Here is a 12,227-nt window from a genome sequence, read left to right as displayed (position 1 = left end):
GGAAGCAACCTTCACTCTCCTAATGAAGAGAAATATTTTCTCTGCTCCATCCTGGGAACACCACTCATGCGGAAATACTGGAGGACCAAGAAGGAAGCAGATATACTAAATATAAGAGTTCTGGCAAGGCTTTCTGAATAAACGTGTTGCCCCTCAACCCGTCGTGAGAACAAGTGAAAAGAATAAACCTGAGTAACATGCCCACATGAGCTATCACGGTGACTGGAAGGAAGGGAGCTTGGAAGTCAGCTGATGTCATTATCTTGATATATAATGATACATCTGTATGACCTTCAACTGTGGCCTCCAAGCTCATATTTCATTTCATTTCTATATGCATGTGTGAAGCAAATTTCTAATCTACAGAAACTATCACCAGTTTGCCCACCTGTGCAATGTTGGAACACTGCCTAGAACATGACAAGTGATAGAGAATGCATCCACCACACCTTTCCCCCCGCCCCTTCCCAACCTGAGTCTTTGGGTTGTGCACACTTCTCTTTTGTGTGTCTTCTTAAATTGCAGGCAGTGTTGGCCAGTCTTGGAAAAGAATTTATTCTGGAGGAAAACATCTCAAAAGCTCTATTGATTGAAGTAGGATTCTCAAATCATACATTTTTGTTTCTCCTAAGTGTTTCTGCATCAAGCATAAAGTTGCATCTTAGATCAGGGGATGAAGCAGATGGATGCTATCGCCTACCTCTAATGAGAGAGAGGAGGCTATTAGACTTTCGATCCTTAGGAAGTTATGAGCAAGGCATAATGAGACTAGATTGGTTGCTCTTATATCCTCCTGGGTTATTTTATATTGATGGTCAGACACCCCTTATGTCTAGGGCATTGGCTAGTCAGATGATGTTCTACTTTTCAATCAAGAAGGAAATTCTCTTTAAAGAGAATCAGCATTAAATATTCATCAAGGGCAGAAATCATTAGGAAGATTCGAGCATTGAAGTACCAGGATCTTGCCCATGATCCCAAAGTACATCAGTGCCATATAATTTGAATTGAGCTGAATGCTTATTGAAATTCAATCTTAAAGACAGGAAAGATAAGTCTCCCTAAGGTAAACAGTTCCACTTTCAGTGGAATATAGAACTTTGTGCCACCTCTCATGGACTTCAGGGTATAACAGAGTGGAAGCGTGGAGACTTACTTTTTAATAGAAGGTATCATGAGCCTATCAAGGACAATGTAAAGTCACACGGAGGTCAGTGGAGAAAGTTCAGAAAAGCTAAATACCATATATACATAAAAAGATTGGAAATCACATAGCACTTGGTTCTTAGGCTGGAGTTGGGAATTGGCTGTTTTGATGGATGCATTTCAACAAGTATTTACGGAATGCCTGACTCTGGGGGTGGAAAATAAAAATGGATATCATGCAGGAAAACTTATGAAAATAGTTCTCCAAAGTCAAGACTACACCTGCCTTAGGAGCACAAAGGAGAGGACAGTGAATTCTAGAGGGAGAGTCATAACTGTTTTCAAGGAGGGACGATTTGATTCCAGGCAAAAAAGCTGATTCTGCTAATACTAACTGTAGGAAATGGTGTCTACACGTTAATGCCTTGGGCTATGAAACTAAACCAGGAAAAGCCAAGCTGCTGTAGGGCAGGCTGATCCTAAAGCCCCACACAGAGCTTCATGCAGTGGTGGTTCCTGAGGGCTCCCCAGTGTTGATGGGTGTTTTAGCATCTTTTCTTTTCATTCCACCTTATCTTTTGAAACACTTTGGCCACAAGAAGAAAATAAGTATTCTGAAGCTATGTCTTTATTATGCCATACTTTCTACCAAAGGGGGAAAATTGGGCTGCACAATTGTTTTCAGATAGACAGATGGGAGGGTGTTTTGGAACTCGGACTGGCCTAGTTTTAGTTCAGGTGTATTGGACTTTGGAGAAAACATTTCAGGGTGACAAAAGAAATACTTTAAAATGTTCTATAAACATTGTCTTAGTTCATCAGCAAGAAAAAAAATAAGGCAGAGAAATAAAAAGTAAATAAAAAGAAATGAAAAAAAAAAGTCTCTGACATCTCCAGCTCCCTTTGTTATTAGGTGGACAGGTTTCCCAGGAATCTCAAACAGGAACCAAGAATTGAACTAAGACAAATATAGGACCACCTCCTCTGCCTCCTTGCTATTAAAACGTAATACTCATCTTCTCAGCCATGTATTTGTCTGGACCTTACCTTAGTTCCAGGGGCGGAGTAGAAGCTTAATAACCATTTAGTGAATGAACAAATGAGTGAATGAACCAACCTAGGAACTTCCCAGTTTTATTTAGCCTCTCTATCCTTATCTGAAACATGGGGAAGCATCTAGACCAGTGCAAGTTCGATGCATGCAGCAGGGCACTAAAAGCCAGTGCTCTGGGACAACCCAGAGGGTTGGGGTGGGGAGGGAGGTGGGAGGGGCTTCAGGATGGGGGACACGTGTGCACCTGTGACTGATTCATGTCGATGCATGGCAAAAACCACCACAATACTGTAAAGTAATTACCCTCCAATTAAAATAAGTTAGTTAATTTTTTTTTTTAAAGAAAAACATAGGGAAGCATCTAGAAAGGTCAAGTGACTGTTCCCCAATCTCAGTTGCTGGCTGAGCTAACATGATCCAGTATTCCTGACTTTCTGATCTGTGCTCACCACTTCTGTTCTCCCAAATTGGGGCATATCTGGATTGTGCAGTGAATCATTCCAGCAATGAAATATTGAGCGCCAAATTGAACAAAGAGGAAATTATACTTGCAGGGCTTCATATAAAATAAATGAGTAGAGCAAAAAGGGTCAGCAGCTGAGAGCTGGGTTGACTAAACTGAAATCACTCATCTGTTGCCCACCCTCTGTGCCCAATAAAATGGAACAGAGATCTCATACATGACCTTGAGTTGGGTCCTCACAAAAGAAGATGCACCCTAAGATGACCCTGTCCTCACCAGAACTTGCATTATCACATCTGTATGTCTGAATGAGCCGTCTGCTTCTTAAAATTCTTCTCATAAGCAATGGCTAAAATTTTCAGAAAAGGGGCACAGAAATTAATGTAGTCTACCAGGCTCCTCTGTCCATGGGATTCTCCAGGCAAGCGTACTGGAGTGGGTTGCCATTTCCTTCTCCAAGGGATCTTCCCAACCCAGGAATTGAACCTAGGTCTCCTGCACTACAGGCAGATTCTATACCAAGTGAGTTACGAGGGAAACCCCTGTTAAAGTTCAGGCTAGTGTAGATGAATTTCCATTTATAGCACATTGAAGAACAAGGTTTTGAAGTATCTTCTGGGGTCTAGAATCTTGCTGCTAGTGTATGTCCTTGCACCATCCAGCATTGATGAGCTTGTTCAAAATGCAAAATCTTAGGCTCTGTCCCAGTCCTACTGAATCAGGATCTATATTTTAACAAGATGTTTCCTATGCAGGGGATTCATATGCATATCAAATTTGAGAAGCAGTAATCTAGAAGCTTCTTATGGTAGTTGGTAATGATGATATTTTAGTTTGCCCAGATATCCTGCTATAGATGCAGTTTGTGAATGTGTTTATTTTAGTAACCTGACTGTAATGCTAACTATAGGCCAGGCACCGTTCTAGCACATGCTGACTATTATTAATTCATTGAATTCAAGTAACAACTCAGTGAGATATGAACCATTATGATCACTATATTACAAATGAGAGAACTGAGGCCCAGAACAATTAAGACCCTTGCCCAAGGACCCGTAGCCAGGAAAGAAAATCACCAGGATTCCAGGGCAGAGTCTAGCTTCAGAATCTGTGCTGTCAATGACTCTTGAAGTCATGCTGAGCCATCACTCTCAAAACTATATCCTGAATTTGCAGCTAAAGTTTATCAAAATGTGTTTAAACACTAATTCAGAAAGATACATGCACCCCAGTGTTCATAGCGGCATTATTTACGGCTGCCAAGGTATGGGAATGACTGAAGTGTCCATCAACAGATAAATGGATAAAGAAGCTATGGTATATATATACACATAATGGCATACTATTTGTCGTAAAAAAGAAATGACATTTTGCCATTTGCAGCAACATGGATGGACTTGGAGGGTATTGTGCTAAGTGAAATAAGACAGAGAAAGACAAATACCATATGATATCACTTTTATGTGGAATCTAAAAAACACAACAAACTAGTGACTATAACAAAACAGAAGCAGACTCACAGATACAGAGAACAAGCTCATGGTTGCCAGTGGGAAAAGGGAAGGGGCCATATGGGGGTCGGGTAGAAAGGGGGCTATTATGAGATATATGGAATCAGGTATGTGAACCTTGGGAAAATTGTACAGCACTTTAAAGAACCTTTCATTCAAATTTTTTTTAAAAAAAGCCAAGTAGACTTTTCTGTCTGGGGGAGTTAACTGCACACATTTTCTGAAATGATGAGTTTATAAAAGCTCACAGAAATAATTTTCATTGTTTTAATTTTTTTAAGCACTATTGGAATTGAATCATTGAAGAACTGTTCAAACAACAACAACAACCCAAACCTTCTGTTGACCTCCAGTAACATCCCTCTCTCTCAGTTTACTGTAAACCAGTAGAAAATAAAAGGAGCCATTAGAGATGTGTTATTTTAGAATTTATTCTCAGGGCTGCTATGAGTGTTCCTTGGAAAACCAGCTAATCCAAACTGTAAGCAGTACCATTTAATACCTATCAACAGTCACCCTGTAAAATGGAAGGTCTTCATTTAACTAGTTAGAATTCCTGGAAATGATGATTCCTAAGTATGAGCAGTACAAATATCTCTGTTCCTTTTCCCACCCACCACCAACTCCCACTTTCCTCCACAAAATAGTGCAGGGCTGTTGGACATATTGAGATGATAAGGAGTAAGGTGTGGGTGCCTATTATAGACTTCTCCTGACCCGAAAAACTGCAGTAAAACTTGTGGATGAATTATTTTCTCACACTATATTGTTGTGCAGAATTTTAGATTTCATTAGAAAAAGCCCTTATGTCTCATCTTTCAATCCCTTTTCTAAATCTTGTAGAATACCTCTCCATAGAGAAAAATAAATGGAAGGTTGAATTTCCTTTTGAGCTGTATTTCTCAACCTTTGTGATGCAGTCATCTTTTTTGATAACCCTAAAAATCTCACCCCACCTCCCACACAAGATTCCACACACATCTTCCCAGTGGACCACCCTTCCCCAAATCACTGGTGGAAACTTTCTGATATATCAAGCCAGAGAAGTTTTAGTCTCAAAGATTTTGAAAGACTTTTCTTTCTGTGGTTGGTGTTACCAAAACTATAGGCATTTTTATTTCCCAGATATAAAATCATGGTATGATATTATATGTGTGTATTCTAAGTCCATGTCAAGCCCCAACCCCAGTCCTACCCCTTGAAGACTGAGCTGTATCCCCCTCTTCTATCTGAGAATCACTGAATGATCAAGTCCATAAGTGACCCACTCCTCTGAGTCCCTCCCCAGCCCCTAATATTCTTCACCATATTGTCATCCTCTTTTTCCTTTGATCCTTCTTCATTTTCCATTCCTAGGGCTAATTGTCCCCTTACTGATTTCTCTTTCTCTCTTTTCTCTCTCTCTAACTCTTTTTCCACTTTGCTACCATTATTGGAATGTAGAGTAAAGATGCTGGTATCAGGACTTTGGTAATGTTGGATGAACAAGGAGGTAAGTTCAGATTTCTTCAGTAAGAACAATTCCTCCTCTGAATAAAATGCATTTTAAAATGATTTGTGCATCCACAGGTGGTCATTACATGTGTTATGCACATATATAAATGTAAGAGTTCTAGTTTTCATCTTATTTTTTTGTTCCTTTTTCTCTTAAAGAAATTGGTATACACATAGAAATGTCTTCATGGTTGAATAAATGGTACTACACTCCCTGTTACATGTGTTGGGGTAAAAGAATTTTGAAGGCAAAAGTCATTTGTTTGAATTTTTTAAATGATAATATTTTGGACAGTTTGGGGATTCTCCCCCTTAGCCCCAATCTTTCCCATAAGTTTGGTGTTCTAATAATTACTAGATAGAATGAGAAAATTGTGTACCACATTGTCCATTTATTTTGACCATCCTAATTCAGCATCTGGCAGTTTTGATTTATAAGTCATTATGAGAGTTCCTTAAATAACTAGAAGCTTTTTTTTAACAGGACATAAACTGAGGGAAATCATTGGAAGATGGAAAACTGAACCACTTAAAATATTTGAACTTTTTCATTTAATTATAAAAATAGAGGCAGTGAAAATCAGAGTACCAGCATTTTAGTATAGCATCTTTATAGTCTACGGTAGAATCTAGAAGGGAGTACTAACATTTTTCCCTTTGACTTATACGTCTAGTCATTCAGTGATGCTTTAATTCTAGCTAGAAGTTAGTTGCCTGATTCCATTCTAAATTCTTATCATAACAAACAGATTTGGCAGAAATATTTTCTCTTTGTTTGTATTTGATGTCGGCATTAGAAAACTCTCAGCAATCATGAGAGATTTTTAAATATCAAAGATAAAAAGGTAACATTTATTTAAAACATGGAACATCATAAACAAACTCCAGGAATAAATATCAAATTGAGAGGGAAAGTTGCCTTAATATGTAAATCATCAGCTTACATGTAGACATATGAAACTATGCTTTACTCAACAACAGTAATAAGATGCCACTCTTTAGCCAATTGGCACAACTTTTTTTAACTAGTAATCAATACTGTGAATATGTCAGGAAAACAGAAACCCTCAATCTACATGTGGGCATTGTTGATTGATACAAACGTTTACGAGTAATTTGATAATATACACACATTTTGATGTGCACCCATCTTTCAACCAAGATATTTCACTCCTAGATTTAGATGCTGCAGATATTCATTGACAAATCTGTGAAGAAAAATATACATGCCTTACCTATAATAGTGTAAAAATGGAGACAACCTAAGTGTCTGGCAATGAAGAGGCCAACCACATCAATTATGGTATGGCCATGAAAGAAATTCTGCATAAAGTGTCTGCAACCATTGCAATATATAATATAAATCTTTATTTACTGACCTCTGAGGAGTTGGGGCAGGGACTGGGAGGGACTGAACTACCCTTAGGGGTCCTCTGAGAAACAACTGCTGGGAATCAATTAGAAATACATTGGTGAAGAGGAAAAGAGCAGGAGTAGGCAGGGAGAGCCTTCTGTGATGTGGGCCTGACACTTTTGAGAGGGGAGAGGGTGGACGGAGGATTAGGTAGGAATCTCATACTGCAATGCTGCTCTGAGAAATTCTCAGCCAGACTGATGTGCAGCCCAGGAACAAAGACAACCCAACGGGGCAACCCCATGGTGGGCAAGATTGCTTCCACTCTAGTAAATTGTGCTCAGTCGTTGGCTAGGAGCATCCCAGAGAGGGCATGGCCTCCATGTAAATATGGTAGATCATAGAGGTGAAACAGCTGGAGGTGTCAGCTAACTAAAAGATCTGAGTATACCCTCATGGCGGTCATTAAAGACATTTGTTTCTATATTATTTATTTGTATTAAAATTTTCCAATAAACATATACTAACCAGTTTTTAAAAATCAAGAGAAAAGTTTTTTTTAAAAAAAAACAGTGAACATCAATCCCAACACTTGCCCTCCCATTTAAAAAAATATAAATTGCAAAATTAATACAAAAATAATGAAGTCTAGTAGAGTTGTATTTTGAAGGGATTACAATAGCTATAGCAGTCTTCAGAACTCCTCAAATAAATTTGCTATAAATTTTAAGACTTGCTGACTTGATCTGTATAACAACGTCCCAGACTTTGAAACTCAGGATGTACTGTCACTGCTTTTTTTAAAAATTGTATTTAATTAGGCAACATGTGCCCATATAGAAGACTGGTACTTCATTTCCAGTGCTAAATTGATACATATACACTCAAGAAATATAGAGTTCTACCTTATTAACTCTCTTTAGTTAATGACTTGCATATGAAAGGGGTAGAAAAGAAGCATTGCAGTAGAAAGAAAGGTTTGAAAAAGGTTCGAGATAATGCCATTTTGCCCTTAACTATAAAGCTTTGACATAAAGACATGAAAAATAATACATAAAAATCTGAAGTAACAAAAAAGTAAGTAAGATATTGAGTTGCAAATTACGTTGTACTTTAATGAAGCAAATCTAGAGACAAAATTTGCCAAAATCTCCAAACAAATGCAAAAATAAATTATTCTTAAATGTAAATGATTCCCAAGAATATCTTTATATTATTCTCAGAGAAACAAAGCAAAAGTGCAGATATTCCCTGCAAGACAGTTAATGTTCTCAGCTAAGACATTTCAGTTATGGCCTCACAGCTAAATTCTCGGTTGAATATATTTCCTAGGATAACCTGGGTTTTACCAGATGCATGATGGATAATTGATATTGATGAGAAACACACAACTGTAAAGCTTCAAAAGTAGATGGCTTCTGCCTGGTCTTAAGTGGTATATGTTTCATTTATACTGTAAGAAGAGATTAGGATCTTTTTAAATGAGTCAACAACTATCTTCTCTGCCATTGTAAATGCATTTGGATGCTGTATATGCTGTGCTTAGTTGTTTAGATCAGTAATTGCTTTAAAATTTCTCTCCAATTTATGCTCTACTAATTTTATCTTTGCCTGAACACCAAAAGTGTTGACTGCTTCTACCCTTCAGCTGCACAGAAGTCTCAAGAAACAGTTATCCTCCTAAAGACCCATTCCAGGTTGCCCTGCTAAATGCTTGAACTCAGAAATTCCTTATGGGATTCTTGTTTTATACTCAGGTATCAGGAGGCCATGAAACACTGAGCATGACAGCTGGCCCTGGAATTGTACTGCATCCTGGGGTTTCTCTGTTCTATAAGAGAAATCCCCCTGATATACCCTTACCTCTAATGTAGGATGATTTAAACTTTCAATTCCATATCTCTTGTCCCTTTTGTTGGTTTTTGCTGGGTTATATGTTTGTTTAGATGCTGAAAATGTGGATTTTGGGGAAATCCCATGGGAAAAACTCCAAACTAGACGGTGAAGTCTTTGACCACTGCCTGGTAGAGTAAAGGCAAAGTAAACCATCATCCAGAGAGTCGGCCAACATTTCTAAATGGTTCATGGCCCTACAAGAGAGCATTTGTGAAAACATTCCTCTTGTTAAAGTCCCCTCACCAATCTCTCTTATGAATGACTAAAGCTGCTATTGTCCAATATGATAGCCACTAGTCAAATGGCTATTTAAATTTATTTAAATTAATTACTATATGTTCATCAATGCTCAGGAAAATTAAAATCATGTACTCAGCATCTGTAACTGGATACACTCATGAAGTCTTATACATGGGGTCTTGCTATTCTTCTATTTTTTTCTTACTAGATAGAGGATTCTAATGGCTCCATGCTACTTTACTTAAGTAATATTAGTAGAAAGTGAAAGTTGCTCAGTCGTGTCCCATTCTTTGCGACCCCATGTACTATACAGTCCATGGAGTTCTCCAGGTCAGAATACTGGAGTGGGCAGCCTTTCCCTTCTCCAAGGGATCTTCCCAACCCAGGGATCAAACCTAGGTCTCCCGCATTGCAGGCGGATCCTTCACCAGGTGAGTCACAAGGGAAGCCCAAGAATACTGGAATGGGTAGCCTATCCCTTCTCCAGCAGGTCTTCCCGACCCAGGAATCGAACCGGGGTCTCCTGCATTGCAGGCAGATTCATTACCAACTGAGCTATTGGTAGAAACTATATCTAAACTTAGATCCCTAAGAATCCTGCCATTGGTGGATCAATCACAAATAACCAGTCATCCAAATATCATGGCAGAAATAAGAAAGAACAATCTCTTGCCCTAACATATAGTGTAATGAACTGGAATACCCCCCCCCAATCCGAAATGTTATCTCCCTCCCGGTCTCCAAAAATAAACAGAGAACAGTCAGAAAGTAAGTTTAGGGAGGTAAGGAGCAGTCAAGCCTGAATACTGCATTGCATCAATCTCTGAGATGTTGTTGTCCATGTCAGAATGGAATGAGGCTATTGACTGCTTTCAAGCATTTCCTGAGAAATATCTTCACAGAAATCATTGAAGTGCTGTGAAGTCTCTATACTCCAAACATGTTAACAAACATAACTCAATTACACTCTAAAGATTGATATTATTTGGGGTACCTACTATGTGCCATGGCACTGAAGAAAACAAGCAAAAGTCCCTGAATTCATAGCATTCACATTCTAAGAGGGGACAAGAAAAAGGAAAGAATGTTATCATTAGAATATCTATGACAAAATTGTTCCATGATGTTTTTTCAGAATTTGACTTACATTGTATATAATGATACATTCAGCCAATATTGGTAGATATAAAATAGTTTTCAGAATCAACTGTTCTGAAAGAGCTCCAGAATTCCACTTTGCTATGATCTTTGCTGTACAAGCTGCAACCCATAGCAGAAGCCCACTCTCAGAAATAGGGATTTGACCCTGCCTGTTTGTATGTTTTAATCTGAATTCTCTGGTTCAGAAATCTAACACTTGTGCACCAATTTACGTTTATTTATGTTATTTTCTAATCCCTGGAGACACAATGAGTGGGGCTCCTGAGATGTTGTCAGAAAGTTAATATTTTGCTGAAAATATTACTTTTAGAAATTCCCTAGGAAGGGCAAACACCTGCATGTATGTCCGCATGCCATAACCCGGGCATGTTTCAGCTTATTGGGTGAGCCCAGCATGTTTGCCCTCTCTACCCAGATATGGGAATGTGGGCCTACCTCCCCACAGTCCTCTTGGTTTCGGCCACTCTGCTGGGCCATTTCAGCTCCTTTCTGATGAGGGCAGACTTTCAGGGACAGGGGGAGAACGTGGAGCTCCAGAGCAACCCAGAAGCCTGGTGGAGGTGGAGCTTCCCGAGAGGAGGAATGCTCAGATAGTCTCTCACAAGTTCAATGAGAGCAACTAAGATTCAGGCAAGATCACTCGAATGAATCTGAGAGACTTCAGATTTTTGAAGCAGTGTAGAAACCAATATTTTAAATCATTCTTTACAATTAATGCCACTCACAGTGAACACACCAAGGGAAACCTTTACTTTGATAAATCTAGGAGGTGAAATCTCACTGCAGGAACCACTTTCATCTTCCACCAAACATCTCCATGTGGAAATGAGCCATGCGGTCTATCTAGGGCCACCCAAAACAGATGGGTTATGGTGGAGAGTTCTGAGAAAACATGGTCCGCTGGAGAAGGGAATGGCAAACCACCTCAGTAGTCTTGCCTTGAGAACCCCATGAACAGTATGAAAAGGCAGAAAGATAGGACACTGAAAGATGAACCCTCCAGGTCGGTAGGTGCCTAATATGCTACAGTGGAGAAATAACTCCAGAAAGAATGAAGAGAGAGAGCCAAAGCAAAAGCAATACCCAATTGTGGATGTGACTGGTGATGGAAGTAAATTCCAATGCTGTAAAGAGCAATATTGCATAGGAACCTGGAATGTTAGGTTTATGAATCAAGGGAAATTAGAAGTGGTCAAACAGGAGATGGCAAGAGTGAACATTGACATTTTAGGAATCAGTGAACTAAAATGGACTGGAATGGGTGAATTTAACTCAGATGACCATTATATCTACTACTGTGGGCAAGAATCCCTTAGAAGAAATGGAGCAGCCCTCATAGTCAACAAAAGATTCCGAAATACTGTACTTGGATGCAATCTCAAAAATGACAGAATGATCTCTGTTCTGAGATCATTCCAAGGCAAACCATTCAATACCACAGTAATCCAAGTCTATGCCCTGACTAGTAATGCTGAAGAAGCTGAAGTTGAACGGTTCTGTGAAGACCTACAAGACCTTCTAGAACTAACACCCCAAAAAGATGTCCTTTTCATTATATGGGACTGGAATGCAAAAATAGGGAGTCAAGAGATAGCTGGAGTAACAGGCAAATTTGGCCTTGGAGTATAAAACAAAGCAGGGTAAAGGCTAGTAGAGTTTTGCCAAGAGAATACACTGGTCATAGCAAACACCCTCTTCCAACAACTCAAGAGAAGACTCTACACATGGACATCACCAGATGGTCAATACCAAAATCAGATTGATTATATTCTTTGCAGCCAAAGATGGAGAAGCTCTATACAGTCAGCAGAAACAAGACTGGGAGCTGACTGTGGCTCAGATGATGAACTCCTTATTGCCAAATTCAGACTTAAATTGAAGAAAGTAGGGAAAACCACTAGACCATTC

General features: G+C 39.1%; 1 protein-coding gene across 2 annotated transcripts in view; it reads left to right on the top strand.

The window, feature by feature from the left end:
• Window positions 1-12,227, top strand: part of SNAP25 (synaptosome associated protein 25) — an 85,014-nt gene that overhangs the window by 53,669 nt on the left and 19,118 nt on the right. For both annotated transcript variants that reach the window (XM_081559113.1, XM_081559114.1), the window contains exon 4: window positions 5,618-5,666. In XM_081559113.1, the coding sequence (XP_081415239.1) occupies window positions 5,618-5,666 (49 nt within the window). The remainder of the gene's footprint in view (window positions 1-5,617; window positions 5,667-12,227) is intronic.

Source organism: Giraffa tippelskirchi, chromosome 13 (assembly GCF_054371585.1).
Source record: "Giraffa tippelskirchi isolate mGirTip1 chromosome 13, T2T-mGirTip1v1.2.pri, whole genome shotgun sequence".
Taxonomy (NCBI): Eukaryota; Metazoa; Chordata; class Mammalia; order Artiodactyla; family Giraffidae; genus Giraffa; species Giraffa tippelskirchi.
This window is presented reverse-complemented; position numbering and strand designations above follow the sequence as displayed.